General features: G+C 38.2%; 1 protein-coding gene across 1 annotated transcript in view; it reads left to right on the top strand.

Moving 5' to 3' along the window:
* The window catches only part of ITGBL1 (integrin, beta-like 1 (with EGF-like repeat domains)), a 78,516-nt gene extending 50,978 nt beyond the window's left edge, over window positions 1-27,538 (top strand). Inside the window, exons 6-9 of the mRNA XM_009077397.1 lie at window positions 8,286-8,402; window positions 20,711-20,857; window positions 25,820-25,933; window positions 27,447-27,538. Coding sequence (XP_009075645.1) covers window positions 8,286-8,402; window positions 20,711-20,857; window positions 25,820-25,933; window positions 27,447-27,538 — 470 coding nt within the window. The remainder of the gene's footprint in view (window positions 1-8,285; window positions 8,403-20,710; window positions 20,858-25,819; window positions 25,934-27,446) is intronic.
* The last annotated feature ends 454 nt before the right edge of the window (window positions 27,539-27,992 follow it).

Below are 27,992 nucleotides of genomic sequence, written 5' to 3'. Positions count from 1 at the left end.
AGGAAGTGAACAAGGTTAAAATTTTTGTGATTAAATTTCCACAAAGCAATTGACATTTTCTAGTAAATTAATCTGCAAATTAAACATCTCTGTGGAATTAGTGCTGTGACTCATTACATAGCAGATCATGTAAAAAAAGGGGTAAGCAGTCAATCCTCTGGATGATAAGGCAGTCAAATGTATAAAGCTCTAAGTGGCTCAAAGGGCATCACAGCTTCTTGAACAATGGCCTTGTGCTTCATATATCTTTCACTGTTGGAATGTGCCTCTTTATTATGTTTGGTTTTGCTAGAAAATATTTTATAGCAGCTTATGCTAAGCATCAGACAGTCGGACAGGCTGAAAGGGAAATGAGACTTATTTTTCCTGATAGTTGTCAAGGTGAAGGGAAAGCATTCTTAGGTCAGATCCTTTAAATCAAACACAACTTCATTTTTAATATTCTATGGGGAAAATGTTATTTTTAGTAGAATGCTGTGTATCCTTTACTTGATTTATTGCCGTCTCTTACAGTAGTTTTTCTTGATAGTTTGAGTTATTGAAAGCATTTTGGTGGGAAAGAATGAAAAAGAGACGAGGGGAGGAAGGGCAGTTAAAAACCATATGATGGTTTGCTATACTCTAGGGATTTTACATCTTCTGAGTGACATTTGCCATGTTCTCTAGTTTTTCCCTCAATCTATTCCTCCTCCTCCTCTTCAATTTCCACCATTCTCTGCCTTAACAACACATTTCTTTAGAAAGTGTTTTGCCACCTTCTTTCTCGTCTTCTTCACACATCTCTCCTCTGTGTGGTGACATTGACTATCACATTTCTTTTGAACAGAGAAGTAATTGCCTTCATAGTTTTACTTGTCCTCCTTAATATAGTGAGTGAATCTTCAAGGATGCACCCCCAAGGGGAGAGCCTGAGGAAAATGTCACCAGGAAAAGTGAGGCACACAGCTAAAATCCTGCTCTTGCAAGGAGGGCAGGGGTGTTCTCAATGACTTCACTCCTGGAAGTCCTCTAGACATTCCCAGCTGGCTGTGCAGAAACACAATAGCAGCCTTCAAGGAGTGTATGCTCAAAGCAGTGCTGCTGAGAGGAGGCAGATGGAGGAGACAAGCAGGCTCGATGATGATAGCAGATGTCAATAAGTTAACAATCTATAAAGGAAACTAGCAGCACAGCAGTGCTTCTTACCCAAACGTTTAAAGAGAAGGAGGAGGAAAATTTTTTTAAAAAAATTGAAAATATAATAAAAAAGAAAGGCAGCATGGAAAATGAGATACAAATCAGTAGTGCTGATCAGCAAGAGCTGCAAAAGACTATCTAGTGCTAAATCTGCAAAGCGGTGCTGTTGAGTGGATTTATCTAAAGAAGTATTTCACTATTAGACTGTCACAAAGAAAAAGGATTTATTTCCGATGCCATATGCCAACTGTGCAATTAGGCTCCCAGTCATACATGGTGTGTGTTCTAAAGATGAGGGGCAAATCTCAACCATTTGCAATTGCTCTTGCATAACACTTAGTTTTACAATACTGGATATTCAGTTGCTTACATTTTGTAAGAGTTGTGTTGTTTGGGATAACATACTTTTTTTTCTTGAGATTTTTTTTTTTATCTTAGGGCTATTTTCTGTGTTTCGGGTTTTTTTTCTCCCTTAAGGAAAAACTAAATTGTCAGACCCTTTTAGCACTCTTCCACATCATAAAGCAATTCAGTTTATAAAAGATTGAAAGAAACATCTTTTCTTTCTGAGAAAATACCCACACACCTTATTACATGTGGGGCAGCTTGGTGCTTACTGAACAACTTCATAAAACATACAAAAAATAGTGGCAAGTCTCAGGCAGCTTTAACAAAATAATTTCTTAATTTGTGAATTTCTTCTGCTTTTCTTTGGCCAAATACTTATACCAACAGTGTTTGCAAGACACTGAGTGTAGGTAATAAGCAGACATGTGAGTTTAAGTACCTTGTCGTGAAGGAGAAGGATAAGAGAAGCTGTGAACATAAAGTCTGCAGGGCTACTGTGATATTGCTGCATTGCACACACCTGTGTAGCATCTCAGCCTGCTCCCAGCCCTTTCACGTAGGACTATGATGTTCCATGTAACATTGAACAGCCTCATGCCACTGAGAACTTAACACAGATTTGCAGTAGGTTTTCCGAACACGACATGGAAAGAAAAACAGGTGTAACAACAAAATCATCTAGTGAAAGTACCCTGACCTTTGAAGTCACCTATGTGCCTGAGGTGAGATAATGCAACCTGGAACAAAAAAGTTACCAGCTATAGCTACAAGTCTTCAAAGTGTATGATGTATTTATATGATAAGAGTTAGTTGATTGCAATTATTTCAGCCCTGTTCATAGTGCTGAATGTAGTAGCAGATGCAGTTATTACAGTTGAGAGGTGACTAGTGAGACTAAGAAAAATAGAGATCTGTAACCCAATGAGATGCTTTGGCTACTGTTGGTGTTATTTAAATAAAAGTCTCAGAGCATACTGCTAAAAGTTTGCTTCAACGTACACAATTCTTGAAAAAATATAGTACAAAAATCTGAAGTTTGGAAGTTACTTTAAATTTATTAAAGCAATTTTCATTTCATTTTATGCCTGTATGATTCAGCTAAGCTCTTCTCTAGAGCTTTTATATCTTTACTTGAGGTCTTGGGTCAGTCATGCTGCAAATAATCTCTTTTTATGAGTAGACTCAAGACATGTTTGCTTTCTGTATACTGATTTAGAAACAGAAAGTTAGTTACCAATCCAAATCTGAGCAAGTACTTGTTCTTGTAATAATTGCAGCACATTTTTTTCTTATGTTTGAGGAGATAAACACACAATTTTATTTTTCACAGTGTGCTGCAGAAATAAAAAGTGCTTGTTGCTTGAACCTTTTGTGGAAACCCCAAGTTTCAAAAGATCTCCACAAAAACAGGCCCTCCATCCCAAACCCACAACAGTCTAATAGAGAAATCCTGTGCAGAATAAGAAAAGAAATCCTTTGTGCTTCCTGTATCTTGTACTGAGATAAGTTCATAAAGCTTTTTTAGAAGAAAAAATTATTTTCCCCAGCGTAACAAGAGGTTACAGGTGACATTGCTCATATCTTGCTTGCCCCAAATCCTTGGAAGAAACTAATCCCCAGATTTTCATCATTTGGGTGATATCAGTCAGATATTCATGTGTTTAAAGAGGCTCCAAGGATACTTTTGCACATACTAAAGATGCTTTCAAGGGCTCCCTTTTTCTGGCATAAACCATCCAACCAACCAGATCCAAGCATTGCCAGCATTTTAAAAGACAAAGATCCCTCCACATATAAAGGAGAATTTTTTTTTGTCTACAGTCAAAAGTCAGCACAATATTTCTTACATGTTTTTTTCTAAGCGATTCTAGGTGTGGGAATTAATTCCAGGCCATTTTGGGAATAAGACATGCAAAACACAAGATGCAAGGCCACTGAGAAGTCTGTAGTTGTTTTCTGTTTGAGTCTCTCAATTTCTCCACATTGATCAAGCTCAGCTGGAGTGCAGTGCTCTTAACACCTCAGACTAAGCAAGGCATGATGATATTGTCCACCCAATTTTTGACAAGCATTGCATTTTGTTTGCCCATTTTGTGACACTGTTTATCCCCTTTACTGATCTTTTTTCCCTCCACCACCCAGTCAGTGAATTTTTTTTTTCCTTACCTGAAGCTGCTGCATCCTATGACTTCCTTCAGTCACATTTACTTCCCTTCACTCACTATGCCTCTGAAACTTGCTCATCTTCTGTGCAAGTCTTCCCATCCCCCTTCTCTGATTTGGCATTTCTGAACATTATTTTAGATCATCTTATTCACATCCAGCATGAAATGAGTTCTGCCAGCAGAAAGACACAGCAGCTTTACTGAATGTGCTCAGGTTGCCTGATATTGCTTGATAACAAAGAAATTGCAATTTCTGACAGGTAATGCTCTCAGATGTTAAGCCTGGGACAGCCACAGGGCAGAAAAGTCCTTCCTAAAGGCACATTCCCTTTTATTTATCACTAGCCTGAAACACCATCTTTCCAAGATGCCAATGAACATGGTTTGCTTTTACCACTGTCTAGGTGCAATTTGGCACTGTATACCTTACACATAAAAAAATATAAAAAATAAAAATTGCTTTATTTTTTTTTAATTTAGAAGATAAAAATTCAGCATCATGCACAGCAAAGGCCTTTATGTTGTAGAATTATAGACAGGAAAAGACAATGAAGTACATCTTATTATATTCAGTGTTTATTTTTACACTGAAAGACATTGCTGTATCTTCCTGACATTTTTGTTGGCAATAACAGGGTAAAAATGCTTTATTACACAAATTATATACTTCAAGCACAGTGCTTTAAAATGAAAATTACCTGTACAAAAGAATCTTTCAGCCAGTCTACATAGGCAGCTGGAAATTGGTTTGAATGTATGCAATTTGCTTGTGAGCAGGTTTAATGTAAATCTAGGCACTATTTAGTTACATTTTCATAAATGCTGGACATGAGGAATGAAAAAATTCTGTAGCAAATGATGAATAAAATTGAAAGCTAAATTCTTAAGGCATTTTTTTAAGAATTCTAGAGTCAGTTATCTAAGGAACTTATGTATTTAGATGAGATGTGGCAATTTAGTTCCCCTTAAAAACATAAAGCCCCACCCTAAGCTGATCATTTTTCAGTCTTCAAGGACTAGCAGTTATTAGTAATAAGTTAATACTCCTGTTGACATCAATGGGAGGAAAAGGGGTGAGGAAATGTTAAGACTGTGGGCAAATAAATGTCTTTATAATTACTCTATTCTTAGAATCTTGTGTTGGAATAAGTAGGTTAAGCTTTTCAATGCTAATAGCTAATACAACCTCCATCATAAACCTTCCTTCATTTGAAGCCATCAGATTATGACATTTACTCTCCCCATTTAGTGAGGAGGAGTGGAAGCCACTTGCTATAATATGTCTGGTGTCAACTGATTTCTTTTTACTAACAATTGGACTTGATCTTAAAGGTCTCCTCCAACCCTGATGATTCCATGATTCTAGATTTGTGAAGTGCAGCTCTTGCACAGACAGTTGAGAAGGTGCAGAATATTATAGTCCTCCTGTGTTGAATTGTTTCTGTATGCACTGAAATTTAAAGAGATTTTAGGATGTGTTTGGCAGTAGCTTTCTCTGTATAATCAGGTTGCTATGGTAAACCTATTATTCTATACAAAGCAAGAGTATGTTTAGTAAAGTGCTGATCCCTTTTCAGTATAATGTGAGCTTCAAATTACTTTCAAATGATTGAATTTGTTTGGTAAGTATTTTATCACAATAACTAAGAGAAGAAGGTCACAGATAAGGTCTGACTTCTGATATTTCAGTAGCTGATACATCCTATGTAATTAGCTGTTCAGAAGCAATAGGACTTTAATTCTATGTTAAATTATCTCCTCTGAGTGAGACACATTACATAATCTATCCAAAATCTCTTTTGGAGGCAAAATGTACTTTTTAAGCCAGTATAAAGTTGTGTTCCTAGTGTTTCTCATGTTCCTAGTGCTGACTTATAATGTTTGTAAAAGAATGATCAACTAATAATTTGAGTATCAGTTTCAGCTACAGTGTACCAGGCTACTATAAACTGTAGTTCTGAATACTCAAAAGTAGAGAAATAGCTCAGAGAAATCCTTTTCCTGAGCTCTTGATGTCTATTTCCAAGACATCTTTTGAGGTCTGCAGTCAGGTGATGTAAAAACATACTCTGAACTTAGGTTGGGACACAGCCAAAGTAAAATACAAGATACAGATATCAATAAGGAATTTGGGCTTTTTGAATATATGTGTTGGTGCTTTATTCATTAGTTAACATGACAAGACTGAGAAAGTAGGGCATAAATTCACTTTGTGCTTGATTTTGAGAAGACGACCTGGGCTTGTATCTCATATAACAAAAACGTGCCCTATCTGCCAAGGACTGGGTTTCCCTCCATATTTCTGCTGGTAAAACTGTAGCACATTAACTAAAATGCATAAATATTGCTTGCAGCACGGGCTGAGAGGAACCTGTTCCCATTGCAGTGCAAGTGACCAACCACTGGGCTCTCAGGACCTTCCAACTTATTTAATTCAGCATTACAGAAGGTAATGCTTAATTACAGAACATGCAGGATCCTCATTCAGGACCTTCCTTTGCTCAGCCTTCTGGAAGGTTTTCCATATTTGCTGACTCTTTTCATCAAAGCAACTTGCCAAATCTGATTTTATTGTCCTTCAGGCATCCTCCTTGTTGTAGCTATATCTGGCCTGGATACCACTGTTTAAGATGGTTCTTTTGTTTATTTTATAGAGTCTCCACAACAGATGGGTCCTGTTCATCAGGTACCTGTCTGCCTACAGAGACTGAACGTTCTCTGGGAAACAGTGATGTGACAGTTTTGTAAAAGTAATCAGGTTTTCTAAGGTGGTTGCATAGAAAGGAACTATGATAGCCCTAGATAATGCCAAATTAGACTCCACTAAGTGCTCTGTATACTTAAGCACTAATTTTTTTTTTTCAATTTCTACTGTAGCTGTCCTTGGCAAATAATTCTAGTTTAGAGAATGCAAGCAAATAACACTGATTCTTCTGTAGGCAATCACATCATAAATTTTGAGATGATTACCAAGCACAATTGTATTTCATGATGTGGTAGATACACTTCCTAAAAGAAGTTTCTTTCTGTTACAAATATGCTCATATAATTACCAATGCAACATAGTTTTAAAACTATGTATGTCATAAAGTTATGATGAAGTATTTGCTCTAATTGTTTTTATCAGCATGCCTTTTTAAAAAAAAATATTCTTGCACTTTATGCCCTTCTAGATTGACTCCTGGCACACAGAATGTCAGCTTGAAAGTACATTGAGGCTTGGAAAGGTGAAGGGTATAGCAGATATAAAGTGAACTGGGATTCCCCCTGCCCTGCTAACTTTATTAGACTGTTTCTTAAAGCAAACAAAACAACAAACAAATATAAGAGATTTAGGTTATAAGTTTGGACAACCACCCACCGAAATAATTAAGAATGACCTGCCAGTATAATAACCTAAAAGGTTTTATTGTCACAAACCTACAGTTAGAAAACCCCCACTAAGGTTCTCCTTAACAGTCCTTTCCCATTCAGTAATGCTGAACAAGGTTAGTGCAGTGTGTTGTGAACTGTCTGGTTACATAACGAAAAGCTGCACTTGGAGGATTTTTTACTTTCTAGCAATATTTGCTCTTACTGTGAATTTGGGATCTGCAGTCAGCAGAGCTGTGGCCAGGCCCAGGGTGAGCCTCTCTGATGCTGTGGCTAGATCAAATCAAGAGGAGCAGGCTCTTCTGCACCCGTATCTATGTCTCTGGTGGTCCTTTTTTTACATGCAACATCCTTTCCCAAGCCCATCAAATGATCCACGGTTTGTGTCATGTTGAGAACATTCTCACTGTAACATTGCATAAAAACTAAAAAAAATACAGAGGCAAACTCTTGGAAGTTAGGACCAACGTTGCCTGAACTGAGTTTGTCTCAGATATGTGCAATGTAAGACTGTCCAATCTTAATTTTTTTCATATCTGACCATTTTGTACTCAATGCTCTGAGGATTTTGAAGTGGAAGATGTGTGGGAGCTTGGGTAAATCTGTTGCCCCTTTAAGCTCTGAGGAGTTCTCCTGTAAACAGGTTGATGGAAGGGGAGACTCTGACAGAGGTTGTACTTTTGACTTCTATTTCCTCAGATCTAAACAAGGAAAATTACAGGGAGTTTTGCTTTCAAAATGCTTGACAGAATATTTGCTGAATTGTTTCTACATGAGTAGAGACTATCATAGTGCATAGACTATTTAATTCTGATCACATTAATTTTGGAGTTTATGAGGTGTGTGCTAAATAATTTCGATCAATTATGAAGGTTAATTATGCAGATAAGCATGGGCCATAGCTCAGCTATGCCAAGTTCAGATGTGAAAAGCCTGGAATGCCAATAGTTGCTTATTGTTGCTGTATCCACTAAGATATAACGGTGATATATTTCCTTCTGGTTGGGATAGTTTTGGTTTGCTATGTTTTGGTTTGTTTGTTTGTTTTTTTAATTGTGTTTATGTCCATGCATTAAGTAATGCAGAATTTGTCTTTGGGGGGTAGGATGTAGAATAAATTTTGGAGTTTATTTTAATTTTTTTGATTTCATTTTTATAATTTTAATTGTAATTTTTTTTTTACTTTATTGAAATTATGACTCTATCAATTGTTTATTCTTACAGGTAGATGTGAATGTGGCCAATGCACTTGTTTTCCTCCAGGAGACAACAGAGTTCATGGCAAAAACTGTGAATGTGATGATCGACAGTGTGAAAATGCAGATGGGAATGTCTGTGGGGGTATGTGTTCACTTAACATAACATAACATAACATAACATAATCTTGATAGTTTATACTTTCTGTTTCTGATTTTATAACATAATGTCACTACAGACATCGCTAATAATAATAGATTGAAGATTTTTGTAAAGAAACAAACTCTAGAAATATCAAATATGTTAGTGAAGTTTTATTTTAAAACTTCAGAAATGCTAACACTGAAGTGAATTAAATACACCTAATGGCATAAATGTAAGTGCCATCATATATCCTAAATTCCATCAGTGTTCATTAGAGAAGAATACAGACACTTTTAGGAAAACTTGAAGCATTAGGTAATTTTACTTTAGTAAAATTGTTTAGTACAACTAATGTTTTACCATGAGTGTTGTAATATACCTAAAGGTACTAATGACCAGCAATGCTCTTAGACACTTTATATTCACTGACAGTGATTTGCCTGATTTCTAAAAAAGTAGTAAAAATATATTATGAAAGAATCTAAAATGTTTGAGAGATATTGTCATACTAATTGCAGATGCAGATGGTTTATTTTAGTCTTGAATGTGAAAATCTCTGTGATTTCTCAGTAATGTATGTTGGTGTTTAGCAGTATTTCAAGGTAGTTTTGGATATGTAAATGCATATGGTATTTTAAAAGCATTTGAGTAGTGTTTACCCTAAATGTTCTCTTTCTAGATTTATTTTTAAAATGACTCTTAATGATTCTCAATATTAACAAAGTAGCTTATATCAACAATGACACGTTGTATTATATTCCTTATTTCTATGTAAAAAAAAACATATTGGTTCATAATCCTTATGTACATAAAACATTTTGACTACATGGAATATTTCTTCAAGGTGTCTGCCATGCAGGATGTAGGCATGTATGGAAAATTCTGGTTTGAATATCTAACCAACCAAAATAACAATTTATAATGTTCACTGTAATTCAATAATACCAGTGCGTAGCAAAAAGAATAATTTCTAATTTAATTTTGTGTAAAGGACATAAAAGCAGGTAAAAGCACTGAAAAGCTGTGTCATATTTGTTATAAATTAAACAGTTGGGAACCAAAATTCATCATCTTCCATGGTTAAAAACATCTCTTCTGTTTACACAATTCATACTTTGCACTATTTGACAACAGTCCTTCAATGCTAATATTGCTAATGATCTTGCACATTTTGGAAATTATAGACAAAAATTCCATTCTTCCTTATTAGGAAGGATACAGGGACAATTTCAATTTTTGATGCTGACTAGAGTACATCAGACTTAAACCACTCATCACCTCAACACCTGAGCCTGTGCCCAATTTTCTACAGAACAGGAGACACTCTAGGTCACACTTTTATGTGAATAACATATTCCCTTTAGTCTAAATAGCTTTGTCCAAAGAGAATAGCAGAAATTAATTAATTAATTTTAAAAACATGTGCTTTAAGATTATTTTCATCATTTTGAAATAGCAAATACAAAGGGGAGCCTGGTCATTAACTTATGAATCAGTTGTTGTCTCCAGCTCAATTTTTCCACTTCCATTAGTTTAGTTACTAATGATTCTCTCCAGGTAAAAGGAATTATATGGGAAAATGCAATTCAAGTGATTATGCCCTGCTTGAAATTGCACTGCACAGCACCTGGCAGGACTTCAGAAGGCTCACCCTGTGATTTTTTTCTGTTTCTGGGAGTTGAGCTTGTTCCTAATTCTTTCCCCACAATCATAGAATAAGAATCCTGTTGTCCTGGGCTTTCTTACAAAAAAACAACAACAAGAGGAGGAATCATGGCATAAGGTGATGATTAAATCCACCAAGATCTGACCTGACCTCTGCAGTGCCTAAAGGGAGACAAGAGCATCTTTGCTCACTCAGAGCTGTCTGAACTCATTGAGGTGTAGCAGGTGTCTAGGGTTTCAGCCTTCCCAGTTAGAAGTCATGCCACTGCTAATACCATCCTCTACAAATTGTAGGATTTATGCAGTAAATCTGTTGGGATTTTAGGCACAAATAATTGCCAGATTGTTTTTTTCTTATTCTTTTTATTTAATTTCTTGTTCTGTATATTATATTTCTAAATATAATTTAAGATATTTTTAGATTATTCTGGATTTAGTTGTAATATACTCCTTGAAGCAAGTTCCTATGTTGTTGCTATTGCATCATTCTATCCATGTTTGTTCTTTTACAGACAAGAACTAGTGTCCACTTCCTCTAGTTCTGTCCCCATGACACAGAAGTGTTTCTTTGTTTGCACATTTTTGGTTCTTCCATGTGAAGTGCACTGGGATTCAAGTTAACAAACTGATGTCTTATTAATCTCACAGTTCTCTTCCATGCACCACTTTTCCTTCTCTTGGGTGCTGGAGCTGTGAAATTTCAAGTGGCTCTTCCCTAATTTCTTCTCTTTCTCCCTCTCTTACCTTATGCCTCTTTCTTTTCTCTCTCTCTCTGGGGGGAGGCCACCCCCCTCCCAAATAAGCTAGGGGAGCACCTATCTAGGTGTAAATACTAAGTAGAGGAATATTTAGATGTAAGTAATAAGTAGAGAAAATTTATTTTCAGATGATCCCCATCATTTGCATCTTTCTGTTCAACAGCCATCTAACAAGCGCTCACCTTCAGATTCATGAGTCATTTGACAATTATGCGTTTTCAACTTTCCTGCAGCTCCATTGAAACATCTCCTCCCAGAGTTTCTGACCAAATATATGAATTTTTGTCACTGTTATCCTTTTCAGACCCTCAATAGCCTCTGATGCTACTGACAGTTTTAGCTCTACTCTTTAGAAATAGTCAAATGTTTCGCTTGGTATCACTTTCTTTCCTGGCAACATTTTGAATGCTTCCTTTGTTATATGATATTTCCCATACCTCTCTTTTTAGGACATTCTAGCACTTTTAACTTGATTTTATTTCCTCTTTTGCAGCTTCTCTGTTCATAGAATTTCTCATGAATTTTGCACTAATAGCACACACATCTCTCTTTTGGGTTTGTCCATCTACCATCTCAGCCTGAACTTCTTCACACCTCTTGCTAAACTGCTTATTCCTTTCTCTTTCCTTGTCCTCTTTTTGTTACTGTTTTTCCACCACTGTTGCTACCTAGGCAATCACTGTCAGGACATAAGCCCTTGCTAGTAAATCTGTCTTCAGAGAATTATAAGCTGGACTCTGTGAATGTGCAGGGCCTGACAGTGAGCACTGAGTGCCTGTAAGTGCAAAGAATGAAGACTGGTGTTTTCAGATTAAATGCATGCTGAAATGAGAAATGTGAATGACAACCTAAATGATTTGAATAAGAATTGTTACTGGCCTCCTCTGACCAGCAGAGATTGATTAATAGCTTGCTTTCCAGACCAGCTGTCCACACCACAGTGGAAAGACACGAGGCGAAAGATATGATAAATTAGGGTACAACCAAGTGAGACCCTATTACCATGTTTCTGCATGATTGTAGTGAGTCATTCACTTAAAAATTCAGCTGTCCATCAATGCAGTACCAGGAATAGAGACATTACATCTCCACAAAGACAGAGGTTGCAGAAGGACTAGGCATAGATTTCACAACACTCTGCTGTTAGAAATTGATTCATATAATTATGGAGTCATAGAATGGTTTCGGTTGGAAAGGACCTTTAAAGACCATCTAGTCCAACACCCATGACGTGGGCAGGGAACCTTTCACTAGACCAGGCTGCTCAGGGCCCCATCCACCCTAGCCTCGAACATTTTCAGGGATGGGGCATCCATGGTTTCTCTCAGCAACCTGTTCCAGTGTCTCAACACCCTAATTGTAAAAAAAATAAATCTCTTCTTATGCCCAAGATACTTCTACTCTCTTTCAGTTTAAAACCATTAACCCTTGTTCTGTGACTATGGACCTCGGTAAAAAGTATTTCTTTCTTATAGTATCACTTTATAATATAGAAAGGACACAATAAGGTCTCCCCAGAGCCTTCTTTTCTCCAGGCTAAACAATCTCAACTCTCTCAGTCATTCCTCATAAGAGAGGTGTTCCATCCCTTTGACCATTTTTGTGGCATTTTTGTGGACCTGCTCGACCACGTCAATGTCTTTCTTGGACTGGGAGACCCCAGAGCTGGACATATTACTCCAGGTGGAGTCTCACCCCAGTAGAGTGGAAGGTGTGACCCTCCTGCTTTCCACATCCTTCCCTTGTGTTCCCTTTCCTTTGACTGTGCCTCTGCACAGAGACTCAATATGTTATGGCTGGAGGAGAGCTCTTATGCAGCCTTTTTGAGATAGATATGTTCTACCTAAAGGCCCATCCATACAGTTCATTTTTTTCAGTAATATAAGACTGCTACAGCTATAGTGCAGTGTTGATTCACAGAAATATTTAGTAACATATTTCCTTTGGCTTTACTTGGTTCATTGAGTCTTTCATGTGCAAGTTAAATGGTTTTGGTTCACACACATGACCAGAGAACCACAGGTTTGACTGCAAGTTCTTTCTTGACAAGACTACGTCACTGATGTACACCAGGCTTGAAATTTGCTTGTCCTGTATCCTGTTCAGAGATGCTTCTCTCTTCACTCTGATGTTATGGCTGTCCTGCTAGCTGTAGATGTGTCCTGAGCTTTCAAGAGTTATTTATTTTCCTACTGTGTCCTGTTATGTTTTTCAGTGATGTCATTATTGGCTGCTCCACCTCACTGGATTGACTGTTGTGCATTATTTTCTGTCTTCTTTCAGGACTGAGGGCAGGCAGACAACAAGAACTCAGAATAGTAAAGAACAATTTGAAATTGATTTGATAATGCTGGTTTTTGTTAGTTGATAATGCTTTTAATTCCATTCACTTTGACTTGTTCTTTGGACCATTCGATTTGTTCTTTGGACTCATCGTTTCAACATGAGACTGGATGTGGCACTAGGTCTAGTAACGACGGTAGGGTTGGACTCAATGATCTTTGAGGTCTGTTCCAACCTGGTTGATTCTATGATTCTATGATTATTGGTGTAGCTGTGAGTTCTTTTAGCAGCAAAGTAGCAATCATCGAAGGAATGAAACAAAAGCCCTTTAGGGTCCTCTGCAGTTCCTGTGGAATTGTGCTGATTAAAAACTTTACAATAAAACCAAACCCAACAAAAGTAGTAAAAAGTTGGTTAAAGCTCTACATGAGTTCATCACTAGGACCATTAGCAAAGGTCTAAACTCGTAAGAGCTAACTTGTAACAGGGATCTTACATATTTCTAGGGATGCTCCCATTTTGTTTTATGTCAGTGTATCATTCTGTGCATCAAATAGTGGGCCACCAATTAGAAAATCACCTTTGATGAGACCTTTTAATGTTTATTCATAGATGCTTGGACTGTCCTCAACACTAAAAAGCAACTAAGACTCAGATCATCCCAGTAAAACAGTTATTTGATAGGTGACAATAGAATACTTCGAGAAGTCTGATTTATTTATCTTGAAGCAAGCAAATCCACTTTGACCACTATTTAATTTGGCCACAGCACATCAAAATACAATCCTCATCAAAACACAATCTGTACACTGTACACTGTACACTGTACACTGTAGGGAATCCAGTTGCGTAATATCATGTCACATCAAAGAGTAAATGCAGCTGTCTTTTTCATCTGTATATACCAACTCTTTTTGGTAAAAGGCATTAGTTCTCATTAATTTGAAATTCTGCCTGTAGTATAAAGGCTTAGAAATGCTGGACTTACTGTTGGAGAAAATGCTGAAGTAATTCATATTTCACTCCTTACTCAAGTTTACCTTCACGTCTCTCTCTCTATGTGTAGGAAAACAGTGCATCAAAACTCTACTTAAGACTTTATGGGAGGTGAAGTTAGTATTCTTCTAAGAAAATCTCCAAGTAAATTGATTTTCACCACTCAGACACATTCTTTCATTAATTTCATTCACTCTCTTTCTCAAGCCCACATACAAGCATCAAAGTGTCTGCATTTAATTGTTTGGTCAGGATCACTTTTGTGTGATGCAGAAGATGGACAAGAGATGCTGCTGTGCTGGTTTGAGCTGAAGTAGAGTTAACTTTCTTCATAGAGGCTAGTATGAGGCTATGTTTGGGTTTTGTGCTGAACACAGAGTTGATAATGCAGAGATGTTTTTGTTGTTGCTGAGCAGAGCTCACACAGAGTCAAGGCCTTTGCTGCTTTCCATACTGCCATGCTGGCAAGGAAGTTGGGGATGCATGGGAGACTGGGAGGAGACACAACTGGGACAGGTGACCCAAACTGACCAAAGGGATATTCCATACCATAGGACATCATGCTCAGTATATAAGGTGGGAGGAAGAAGGAGGAAGGGGGGACATCTGGAGTGATGGTGCTTGTCTTCCCAAGGAACCGTTATGTGTGATGGGCCCTGCTCTCCAGGAGATGGCTGAACACCTCCTGTCTTCGGGAAGCAGTGAATTAATTCCTTGTTTTGCTTTGCTTGTGTGTGCAGCTTTTGCTTTGTCTATTAAACTGTCTTTATCTCAACCCATGAGTTTTTGTAGCTTTTACCCTTCTAATTTGCTCCCCCATCCCGTTGGTGGGGGAGTGAGTGAGAGGCTGTGTGGTTCTTGGCTGCTGCCTGGGGTTAAACCACGACAGCTGCCCATCAAGTTCCTAGTAGGTCTTTTCATCTCAGCTTGACTGACAAGAACAAAATGGTCTTTAAACACGTCTTTGATATTGTTTAGGACCCATAATTTAGGGTGATCTTTTTGAGTCACAATTTTGCTTACTTTCATCTCTGTAAGCTTCCGGCAAATCTGATGCCTCTTTTTTGTGCTTCCTGATTTGGCATCCTTAGGACAATGCTGTTCTTGTTGTGGACAGGAGGAAAGGAATGACACAAGTTATGCACTCTCTCTGCACTGACATCTTTTGTTGTTGAGCACACAGTCTTCTGCCAACAAGTCATCATGTCAGTCACCATATCATTGTTTTATGAGAGTGCAGACCTTATTTTGTCTAAATAATGCACTCAGTTTTACTCCTGTGAATGTATTGTTGGTTATCAATGTAGGTCATGGGTTTGACCTCATTCAGGTGTTTCTTCTGATGCCTACTTACACATTTCCATTCATACATCATTCGAATCTGTCATTAGATTTCCAGCTTAGGTCTCTATGTGTCATCAGAGAGCAAGGGAAAAGCTGGAGTTTATGAGGCATACATAGAGTTAAAGCCCCAAGTCCCAGCTTCCAGATTTAAACCTTTCAAACAGAGACAGAAGCTTCCAGATAACATTCATAATTAGAGAAGGATTCTAGGATTGCACAGTCATCACCAGAATGTACAAAGGAAAGGTTGCCTCTCAAAAGACTGGTATAAGTTGCCCCTAATTGACACATTCCTTTGAATATAAAATTTTTATTACTATCCAGCCAGGATAAATAATTGGATTTAGAGGAAGTACTGCCTTACTTTCTTTTTACATATATATGTATATATAAGATATATAGCAGAAAATGTAAATTCTTTCTTTATGAAAGTTCTAGGTCCATACTGCAGCAATCATGAATGACATTTAATTTTGTCATCTCTTCAGTGAAGCAGAAGCATGATCTTTTCAGATAACATGTTCTTATGAGGACCAAGAAGACCATAACCATAAAAATGAGAGTTATGATTAATTATGTGCTTCATTAAGCAAAGCTAAGTATTAATATTATGGTGAAGTTGCTGTCAGACAGGTTCCTCATTTCTTGTATTAATGTTGCTTTAAAAACCCAGAGGTACACAGGACATTTATGGAACTCTTTAATAGACCTAAAAACCAAATTAGGAGAGAAGAAGGTTACCCATCTATCTCCCAAACAAAGACAGCTTTTGGCACCGACTAGTATGAAAATTCAAAAATATGAATTCAGCTCCTGACTCTGCCATGGCTTCTCAGACTACATGGGACATAATTTTTAAGTCTTCAGTTGCCTAAAGGAAAGCCTTTTACCATTTTTGATGCCCAAACCTACCTTTGCCTGATCTCAGCTTGGCTCCACAAGGACACAGGTGCACCTGCACAGTTGCCACCATCACAAGGATGTCCTTAGGGTATGTCCAATGGCACTAGGTATCTGAATAGAACCAGAAATTTCTCTGTAATTTCCTAACCAACAGGTTTTTCATGTGTGCTATTGGAAAGGTTTTAGAGCAGGGACCATGTTCCTTTGATTGAGGAATCTGAAGAACATGTAATTGTTATGAATTTCACTAGACATTTTCATACTATTTAATAGAGAATTTTTATTACGGTATTTGTTAGTGAAAAATGCAATTTATTCTCCTTTGGAAAAGAAAACTAAAACAAACACAGTTCAAACACATGTAAAACTAGGGCTAGCTACAAAGTAAAAATAACTGTATTAGGTAGTGGAGAAGTCTACCTGGCATAAAACTAGTGTGATTTAGGGTTTTATTTTGACAACACTAAGTAGAGAGTTAATGATTCAATCCCTGTGTCCTTGGCTTAACTGCTTCCTCCTAGTTCTGAGGCTCATCCAGAGGCAGCACCAGATAAATTCAAAAGGATCAGCAGATATTAGATATGAGTGACTAATGTATCCAGTATAGGTATTAATGGCATGGTATCATCTGTATTAAATCGATGTGGGTTTGCTTAACTAATTTTAATTTTTCTCATTTTTTCTTTTAAGTGCACAACAGGTTTCTCTCCTGGTCACCCAGACATTTGTGTAGGTGTATGAAAAGCCAAGACTTTACATAGATGTACAGAGAACATAGTTTGATTAGCTTTTCACATAGCCTGAAATGCGATTTAGGTTAGTAAAATGCATTTTAATTTAATCTTTCTGTTCAAACAAGCAGTAAGGGAATTGCTAGTGCATCAACATTTAGAGTGATTGATTGCTAGATACTAATTTGTAAATCCAAAAGAGGCTTTTCTGTTGAACCTTGTATTTTAGGCTATATATAGCCATTGCACTATATCCTTGCTTTGCCTACATTGAAGTCTGTGTGCAGCAAAAGACTTGACTCTGAGCAGGTCGTGCTCTGATCACTTGGAGCTTTGTTCCAACAGTCATCACCCTTGTTTGAAATGCTGATTCGTTCCTTAAATGATTTAGTCAGCATCAGCTGTTCTTTTTTGCTTTGTCATTCTCCGGTAGTTTGAGAATCCCCATTCCAGTACCTTCAAAGAAGGAAGTCCAGATCCTGCTAAAACAATTCTTAGCCCTTTTTTTTTGTTTGCTTGTTTGTTTGTTTGTTTTTCAATAGCCTAAGCTGACACAGGTCTCGAAGTTCTTTGCCACTTTCTCTGCTTCGAGGCCTGAATCTGCTTAGCCTATTGAAAAACAAACAAACAAACTTCTTTGAAAGTTGCTTCACATTTATTTTAGGCTCCTCTAACTGCAGTTGTCACAACTGTTCCAGTCTTATGGCATTCTCCTGATATTCAATAAAATCTAAAAAATAAGAATCAGTGTTCCAGTAATGTTTTTACCAACTTGTTTAGCATATTTAGGCAGGGTAATGAAGGGTAAATTCTCACTGAGAAATATTTCTCCCAGATAGATGTTGTTTAATATTCTCTTCTGTTAATAATATAATGAAAAGTCCTGCAATTAAAAAAAAAAAAAGGAAATAATGATTCTATTTAAATACAAGGAGAAATATTTGTTTCATTTACTGTAGTGTTCCATATAAAGGATGCTGCATTATGTTGTGATTTTTCATATTCCTAGTACACATTTAAAACTTCTTATTTTTCATCCAGTTATAACACATTATATTATATTTGTTTGAGAAACTTGTGTTCCTGAGGTGCCAAATTTTGCTTGGAGCTGGCCTCAGCTTGTCCTTCAGGAAAATCATCTGGTTTTAATCAGTTAGTTTATTAAGAAGAACCAGTTTCCTCTGTAATGATTACTTCACCTTTTTCATCACACTGGCATTCCCATGTAGTGGTGCCTTTTGTATTAGAAAATGATCATGCAGGTTTTTTGAGAGCTCTGACAACAGCTGCATGAGTAGTCACAACTGAGATTTCCCACAACCACAAAATTTTGTTTCCAGGCATAGTAAGAAATAATTCATCCTGGTGTCCAGTTTGGTTCTGGTTGGTTTGGGTTATCATGGACCCCTGTGAGTAATCAGTCACAGCTCGTTTTGTTGCTGCATTCATATTTCACACTTATGGCTATTGGATTTATAATTCCAAACAAAATGACAATATCTCTATTGCCCTCTTTTTCTCTCCTTTGCCTCTCCTCCATCAAAGTCTTTATTCTAGATTTGAGATTAATGTTTAAAATATTATTTAATAATTAAAAGTTCATTAACATAGATTTTTATGAATGCAAATCTGTAGTCTCAGAGCTATTGCACTGCAATACAATTTGTTTGTGATTGTAACTGGTTTATGTTAAATCTGAAATGAAGATAGGTCAGTGCTTTTCAGTAGCTCTACTGAATATGAATGGTTAGGGGTAAAGAAAAATCCCTAATTGAAGAAGTCTGGCCCAAATGAATTGCTTAACATGATAAAATGCTGATTTAACTATTCAGGTTATGTCTGAGGAGAGGCTGAGGGAGCTGGAGTTGTTTAGCCTGGAGAAGAGGAGGCTCAGGGGAGACCTTATCACCCTCTACAGCTCCCTGACAGGAGGTTGGAGTCAGGTGGGGGTTGGTCTCTTCTCCCAGGCAACCAGCAGCAGGACAAGAGGGCACAGACTCAAGCTCTGCCAGGGAAGGTTTAGGTTGGATATTAGGAAGAGATATTTTACAGAGAGAGTGATCAGACATTGGAATGTGCTGCCCAGGGAGGTGGTGGATTCACCATCCCTGGTAGTTTTCAAGCTGAGACTGGATGTGGCACTTAGTGCCATGGTCTAGTAACCACGGTAGGGTTGGACTCGATGATCTCTGAGATCTCTTCCAACCAGGTTGATTCTATGACTCTATGATTTGCAGGGGAGATATACACAACTAAACTGTGTAAAGCAGTTTTTTCACAGGCTATCACACACACAGGAGACAGCTAGGAGTTAACAAGCACTGGGCTAAGCACTTACATACACATCACCCCAATGGATGCGAAATCCAAAGAGCTGCAGCTGCCCTAGCTGGTGTTAGCTGGAAATGAATATGATTTTTATGAAATGGATTACTTGAGACAAAAGAATCCTTTATGTTTTGAGGATTTACGTGGCATAAAGGAGGAGATGAATGGTCATTGCAGAAAAATGCAAGTCAAATTTTATGTGGTAAATGGTAAACCCTGTTTGCTGCAAATTGCTAAGCTTTTAAAACTGTATAGGTAAAAAGATAAAAAAAACCCCAAATATCAACACAGGGCCTGGTATGCCAAAATTATTTTGAATGTTTAGATACCATAAATGACAGCTCCAAGACTTTGGAGATTCCAGTATTTTCTAATTTAAATTACTAAAGTATTCAGCCATCAGTGAAACTTTAAGGAATTCCACTTACAGCAAACTACAAGGTTTGTCTCTCCTCTGGGTTTCTACCAGTGCTGCCTCCTGGTTTACAATACAAAGTTGCACTGTTGGCTCAAACCAGAAAACCAAAATTGCCAGTTTGCTTCTGAGCATCCTACAGCTCAGTGCTTTGTCAGATACTCCTACTGCTTGTTCCCTTCTTCCCAGCCCATGCTCCCAAATTATCTCAGTCCCTTCGTTTCTCTTCCCTTGCCCTACATAGCAGGTAGGATAGGACAAAAGTAACGGGTACGTCGTATAATTTGCTTCTTTTAAGCCCAGTAAACAGATTAGCTAAGTAATTATTATTTCTGCTACAGAAATATTATTCTAAACTGAAAAGTGAAATTCTGTCTGGGAGACATTTCTTACTTCCTTTTTTTTCTATCCTCCATTCCTGTATTCTTGTCTGCATTTGTTGTCACTTCTCCCTTCTTCCTGGCCAGATTTTCTACTCAGCTTACTATTCAACTATTTACTCTTCAGCTATTTACTATTTTCCTTTCTTATTAATCTAATTCTCAAAAAATTATATTTTATCTTTTTCCCCCCTTTTTTAAGCATTGATTATAACTTCTAGGGTCTATCTTTGACCCATGTCTAGGGTTTCTTTGACCTATGTCTAGGGTTTCTTTGACCTTTCCCTCACTTGTTTTTTTGCACATTACTGAGGCATCCTGTTAAATACAAGAATGAGAGGACTGAAGAAGGCCATTCTGCCAAGAAGCTGTGCTGTCCATCCATCTGTCTGTCTATCCCATAGCACACACTTCACACTGCTGAGGTCTGAAAATGATCTCAGCTGTGACCACAATCACTAGTGTCTGCTTGTCTTGCTCATAACCACCCTTGGTGTCATTACAGGCCATGGGATTTGCTTGTGCGGCCGATGCATTTGCCAGGATGGATGGTTTGGGAAGTTGTGCCAGCACTCCAGGAAGTGCAACATGACAGAGGAGGAGAGCAGAAGTCTCTGCGAGTCGGCGGATGGAGTATTGTGCTCGGGGAAGGGTAAGAACTGGCAGCTGAGCTCCCCCATGTCAGTGCCCTGCCAGAGGAAAGCGATCGTGTTCTGGAAGACAAATGTTCATGGCAGTGGGTTGTTGTTTAGTAACCCTTTCTTTCAAAGGCATCTATTATTAAAAGGATGTTATATTTGGCTCCGTAATGCACTTACATCCATTTTGCCAAACACCCACTGCAGGGTACATGTTCAGCAGTGTTGCTCTCCTATGCAATTTGTTAGTAGCATATAATTTCCTGTATGTGTTTAGCTGATGCTCTGCATGGAACAGCTGTACATTATAAACTAACTGTTAGTGCTCCATCCAGTCTGAGGGAAAGGGGCACAACCTGCAGTAACACTGCAGTGGGAAAGATGGCAAATGTAATATATTGGGCAACAGTAAGTGGAGGAGAGTGTTTAACAGCAACATTTGGTATACTTAATCACCCTGCTCCCCAACACAGCAGCAAAGGAAAAGTAGACATCTGTAGCCCCCACAAATGAATCCTAAAAACTTTCTCATTTACTAATTTTCATTCTGGTGGTTGCATCAGCTTCAGTTCAGCTATAAAAACCTGCCACAGGGAAGAATAAAAGTTAGAAAATCTTGATAATTATCTGAAATTGTTCTCTGAGGTTCTTACCTTGCAGTCTTTCAGGCTAGGAAATTGCATTAATGGAAAGAAGGCTTTTTAGCTCCCCCATAGTGCAAACTGCCTATTTTTGTACATAATATGTCTGAAAGAGAATAGACAAAAAATGGGTGGTGGGACTGGCTGGAGGCTAGAATGCATTCACTCTTACTATATGTGCCATTTCCTCTTTTTGTACCTCCCTTGCATAGACAGGGAAGAAACCTGCCAACTGGTAATAACAGTTAGGAGCCTTCTACATCAGGCAGATTTCCAGTTTTCCCTTTGGTAACTTTTATTTCAGTGCAAAGGAAATTTAAATGGGGTTTCCAGCCTGGCCTTCATCCATCTATATCATCACTTCTCCCCCACTGCATCATTTCATTTTAATTTTCTTCCCTCCCCCCAGCTGATGCAATGTCATAGAAAATAAGGAAGTTGCACTGTTTCTCTTGTTTCCAGAAGATATTGATATCTTTAAATTAGTGTATATGTAAGAGAATGGTGTGTTACTGGAGAAATGGAAGGTGAGGGAATATGCTTATCAACAATAAAATGCACTATGTAAGATTCTAAATAAATATAAACATGTTGACTTTTAAAATATTTGTATTATCTGATACCTTTCTGTCAGGATGTCTGACAGCTATTTATTCCAGCCTATGGGTCTTACTCTGAGAACAATTAGCTTTGGGCACATATATTAGGGCTACAATTTACTCTGATGCTTTGAGAGCAGGTAATCTGGCAGGAATTTGCAGACACATCAAGGATTTTTCTTCCTTCTGTTGGCTGTGCTGCCCAGGAGGTGGTTTGGCCTTTGGTTGCTGATGTAATCTGGAGCAGTCTGAAAGCTGCTCTTGGTTGTCACCAGCAGCAGGCAGGTAGTGCTTTTAAACATGAATGCATGAATGGAGGCTCCAAAAGCCCAGACTTTCTAGGGTAGTACTTGACTGTTGAACAATATTTATTTCCTATGGGTATTACAAACCTGACAAATGGAGCCAGACTCTTCTCACTGGTGACAAGCAGTAAAATGAGAGGCAAAAAGCAGAAACTGAAGCACAGGAAATTCTCCCTGAACATGAGGACGAAATTTTACTGTGTGGATAACTGCACACTGGAACAGATTGCCCAGAGAGGTTGCAGAGTCTCCCTCACTGGAGATACTCAAGAACTGCCTGGACCCAATCGTGCTCAATGTGCTCTAGCAAGACTCTGTTCCTGCAGGGAGGTTTGGCTGGGTGACCCACTGTAGTCCCTTCCAACCTTACCCATTTTGTGAATCTGTGACCCCAAATCCATATTCAGCAACAGTGGCAGGATATTTTGTGTTAGGTTTCTTCAGCCCATGAGCACATGTAAGCTTCCAGTGTGTTGGAAAGCCCTGAGGAGAGCCAGTATAATAAAGGTGTGTTAAATTAGATGCTATAGCAGCTTTAGTGTAGGTCAGCTGGTCACATATAAGTGCTTGTCCCAGCAGAGAAATACCTGTCTAAGATAACTTCAGTAGTGTGTGGTCAGTAAACATTCAAGGAGGCTGCTGTCTCCTGTCTGTTCCTATTCTAGATGCTTAGCTATGTATCTGGAAATCATGTCTTACTGGACGCTCGTACTTTAAAATGCTCTTCATAGCTAGTGTGACCAGCATTATCCAGAGGCCAAAATGGCAAATTGGTTTCATTACAATGAGAAACAAATAATGGTGCTGGTCAAATATAAAGGGAATCTTGAACCTGTGTGCTAATGGTGGTTATTCCCTCTTTGCTGGAAACCTAGCCAGGATATTCAAGGGCTATAATGGACCGAAGGGAGTTTGCATTTCTGGATGTAGGATTTAACAGACTGTGAGGAGTCCTGGTTTTCAGCAGATAACTACTGAAGCCTGTCAGAAAATTGCACTCTGTTAATATAAGCGAAGTTGGACATTCACATTCCTTGGCTGTTTTCAGAATCTTGGCTGGTTGACTGTGCCACCTGTAGTAAAAGCTCTTCCCAAGGCAAACAGCACCACCCACCACGCTGCTGCCTCCCTGGCAGTAAATATAGAGCTGCATATGGCCACTGTAGCGGTGCAGGATGCAGGAAAGGTAATGAGCCAAATCCCATCTGAGAGGATCTGGCTGGGATCCCAGGAAACACCCTGCAACTCATTAGACTCATTTTAATTAAACTGAGGAGCCTCCCAGAGCAGCATGCTCTGTTCAGGGAAAAGACTAGATACATTCATTCTCCTTAACAGATTTTGCATTATGGAGCTTGACTTGCCTTGGTTGACTTGGTGTTAAATTTGCTGTATCTTCTGCAAAATGGTTTTAAACATTGTGGGCATCCCTCAACAGCAGCATCAGTGCTTGCTTATGCAGAATCACCTCAGGTTTCCTACAATGTAACACCCTTATTAACTGCTTTAGTTTCACTAAAATTCTCATGATAGTCTTCCTTATTTTCCGCTATCAGTACTTTGCAGTTTGTATATACAGAGACATTTGCTTTAAATTGCCCTCAAGTATGTCTTAGTGTACCTCTTATACAGCAAACATGTCATATGTATCCTCCATTGCTTCTTTATACTATAGCAATTTTTATCCTTGTAGGGAATGTCAATATTTTCTGTGCTGGTGGCTCAGTAAGCAATACTCAGAACTCACAGAAGAAGGAGATACTTAATCAAATGCTCCCATCCACAAATGTTCCAATCACTAGCTCTTCCTGAATATATTTGCATGTTCCATATGTTACCAGTTAAAGCATTTCCCTAAAATTAGGCAATGAGTTAATTTTTGTGCATTTAACATAAACATTAAATTACATATTTAATTAAAAATTAGATTCTCTGCTGAGGCTGTTCTGAAGTTTTAAAGCATTAAGTTTAAGTGATCAGAGGCACTTCAGTATTTGTGGGAAAGACCTATGGGAAATTGTTGTTTTTTTTAAAGTGTATTAGGATTATTCCTATGGATTTTATTCAGAGGTCCCTGAAAGAACTGGAAAAGCATAATTTAATAGACTTCTGCTCAGGCCAGTTAAATAACCTGTGAATTCTGTTCAGGTTAAATTCTGACATAACCAAGCTTCCTTCTATATAATTTTTTTTAATATTGCATTAAACACATGGTGATTTTTAATGGAATCATTCTGGAAATATTGCAAGCAGGTAGGATTTTCATTTGCATTGAACTCATTTATAAGCATGTTCTGTTAAAGATCAACAGCTTGTTTAGTACCTTTTTTTAAAACTCTTTCTCCCGTGTTTGAAAACTGTGTGTGTATACTTTGCTATAATTTCTTTGGGCTGCTAATTTTTAAAAATATTGATTTCTCCTGTAATCCATTCTTCAGGCTAAGTTGACAAAAGGATTTCTGCTCAACAGTTAGTGCCCCACCTCAGTGTTTAAATATCTGAACTCTGTATAGGGTCAGGCTGCTGAAGATGGGACCTGGAAAAGCCAAATCCAGGATGAAGGATTACCCCCTAGTGGCATTTCAAGTCGCAGAAAAGCCTCTTCCACACCCTTTTGAGGCTAGAGGCTTCCTGACACGATTGTCTGGGAGCAGCTGTCACTTTCCAGGATTCAGAGCCATGAACCTTTTCCTGTCTCCAAGTTTTGTCTTAGAAGGAGTTTCTGGTGCTCTGTGGGTTATGGCATCACCCAATCATCACCATAAAGTCCCTCCTTTGCCTGTGGGGTGAGACCTGAGGAGGAGAAGAGCAGTTTGTCCCAACAAGGGCCATTAGGGTACTGTGCAGAAATGAGCCAAGGGCTGAACCACCATTACAAGCACAAACTCTGACACAGAGCAAATATTTAGTTATTCCACGGGAGGTGGAGCAGCTTCATTGGTGGTGAGGAGGATTTGGGGGTCTAAATGTTAGTCTTAGGCACTACTGATCTTTTGGAAACTCACCCCTAAAGGCTTTAGATCAGGAAGAGCATTTTATTCCTGGGTGTGATTTCATTGCCTTCAGTAACAGTGGGTCAGGGACAATTTTAGCTTTTCTAGTAAAAAAAATAAAAGAACAGTTACTGGGAAGAGAAGCCCTGATTGTAGGTCTCTGAAACCAAAAGAAAAGCTTCAAAATGTGAGTCCTGATTAAGTGAAATAGCAGGATTGAAGCATTAGTAGTAACATCCCACCATACTATAGCCCATGCCAAAAGAATCCTTTTGTTCAAAAGGCTTTTAGCATGATGATTTTCTTTTATGCAATAGCCTCTTAAGCAGCAATTTCGTGCATATGCACACATGAGCACGTGTGTGCCTGGGGTTGTTATTTTCTAGTCTGAAAATGCCAGTGCACTTTGACTGCTAGTAATAGTTTTTGTGATTTCAGGTTCCTGCCACTGTGGAAAGTGCATCTGTTCACCCCAGGAATGGTACATTTCGGGTGATTTCTGTGAATGTGATGACAGAGACTGTGACAAACATGATGGACTCATTTGCACAGGTGCAGTATAGGCTAGCACTTAATTGCTTCAAGAAACAAACTGCTTTGATGGGAATTATGTTAGACAAAGCTCAGCTTCTTCTTTCCCCACTGACAGAGGAAGCATATTTGCTGGTTATACAAACCTGCTATAATTGTTTCTTGCAGCATGATAATCAACTTAAGGTTTCAAAACAACAGTTGAAAGCCTGAGTATGAATTTAAATAAGTAAGCCAGCTACAAAATCCATCAACAATTCTCACTGTCATAGGCAACAAGTTGCTGCTTTTTTGGCAAAGGACGTAGTGTCAGCATTGCGATCATGAGGTTTCCTTAGCCTTTGTTCTTTCACTGAATGTTCTATGTGTATAATACTTTCAAGTGACAGACAAAATTCACTCAGCTCGTGATCTCTGGTAGGTGAGAGGCATAGTAGTGTGGGTTAACAGAGCTTCCTGGCAACCAGACAATTCTCAGTGGGAGGCTGAAATACCCGACAGCTTTTCTTATGACGTGATAGCTAATGATTCCAGCAGCTTCACCTTAACATTGTCTGAGGGTTCAGGTGGCAGATGCAGATAGAAATGGGCAGGCTGCCAATAAACCCTCATGGCAAACACAGTGACAAGGAGCAGCATGGGAATTGTTAAATTAACTCACTGGCTGCTTCCTGTAACAAATCTTAATTTTAGAAAATCTTTGTGGAGCAATTACTAGATGTGGAAAAAATCTTCAGGCCAATTAGAGTGAGAGTGGGAAGGCTCACACTAGTAAATTGTGTCTTCCAGCTAGCCCTATTAGCAAGGGTCCTTTTCAGGAGGCAAGTAGCCAGTATAGCAGCCTTGTCTTCAGCTGTAATGGCTATCCATGGATCTTCATAAAGTCAGTAGGAAGAGGAGGCCACATTGGAAACCCAGGCTGTAGAGGTCTCAAGTTGAGCATCCAAGAGTCATAAAAAATATTTAAATAAAATTAATATATAGGCCTCGATACTTAATACTTCCTTGCTGCAAAATAGGACCAACACATTTCTCATGTAACGGAGAATTTAAGATATGACTTATTTTTATAGCACCTCTGAGAATTTAGGCTGAAAGTTTTTCATGTTCAAAGTGATGGTTTTACTGCTATTCTGTTGGTAACTTTTAGTGACTTTTTCTTTGTGCATAATAGTTAAAAGTAATCCTGTTTTACCTTGTACCTGGAGGCACAGTGTGAACACTGAGCCTCACCAGCTGGGTACAAATAGTGGTGTACACAATTTCACTGAACAATACACAATTACAATATTTGCTATACTGCTGATGGAATTATTGAGAAAATGCTATTAATGCTTTGTAAGTGTAGGTTTGGGGTGGCTTCTTACTGCAATGGTACAGTAATTGCTTCCTTCCAAAGGGAAAAAAAAAGGGAGTGGGGTGGGGGAACAATAAAGGAACAACTACTTTAGCATGGCTTTTTACTTCCCATAAAACACACTTTAATGTAGTACATTTCAATTATGATAATTACCCTTTATTCATTCTATTCTAGGCAATGGTGTTTGTAGCTGTGGAAACTGTGAGTGCTGGGAAGGATGGAATGGAAATGCTTGTGAAATCTGGCTGGGGAAAGAATACCCTTAATGAAGGACATCAAAAACTGAGGAGATTTTTTTGTTTGTTTTTCTTTAGGCTGCTAGAACATTTAATTTCAGAAGTGCTCAGTGTGTGGGAGTGCATGTACACACACGTACATGGTCGTAAATACCTTAGAACATATTTGAGGACCTGCTCCTTAAGGAAATGCATCAGAAAACTAAAATAGGGAGCATGACAGTCCAAGCATTAGAAGGTGAAGTCATGTAACACTGTCCCTGTGGAACTTCTCCGGATTTTTTTCATAAATTCAATGGAATCAAGATTATACCCATAATGCCTATTTCTTTAAGCAACTTTTGGAAAAGATACAAGAAAGCATTTTTTAATCGTTATTTACTTGTTTGTCACCTCCTCTTATCAATATGCAACAATACACCTGTAGAAAAGCAGCACTGCTTGAATATTTGTCAAGTAGTTTGATTAATTTTATCATGTTTGA

The sequence above is a fragment of the Acanthisitta chloris genome, unplaced genomic scaffold (genome assembly GCF_000695815.1).
Source record: "Acanthisitta chloris isolate BGI_N310 unplaced genomic scaffold, ASM69581v1 scaffold7116, whole genome shotgun sequence".
Taxonomy (NCBI): Eukaryota; Metazoa; Chordata; class Aves; order Passeriformes; family Acanthisittidae; genus Acanthisitta; species Acanthisitta chloris.
The sequence above is the reverse complement of the archived record's forward strand: the minus strand, read 5'-3'. Positions and strand labels throughout refer to the sequence as shown.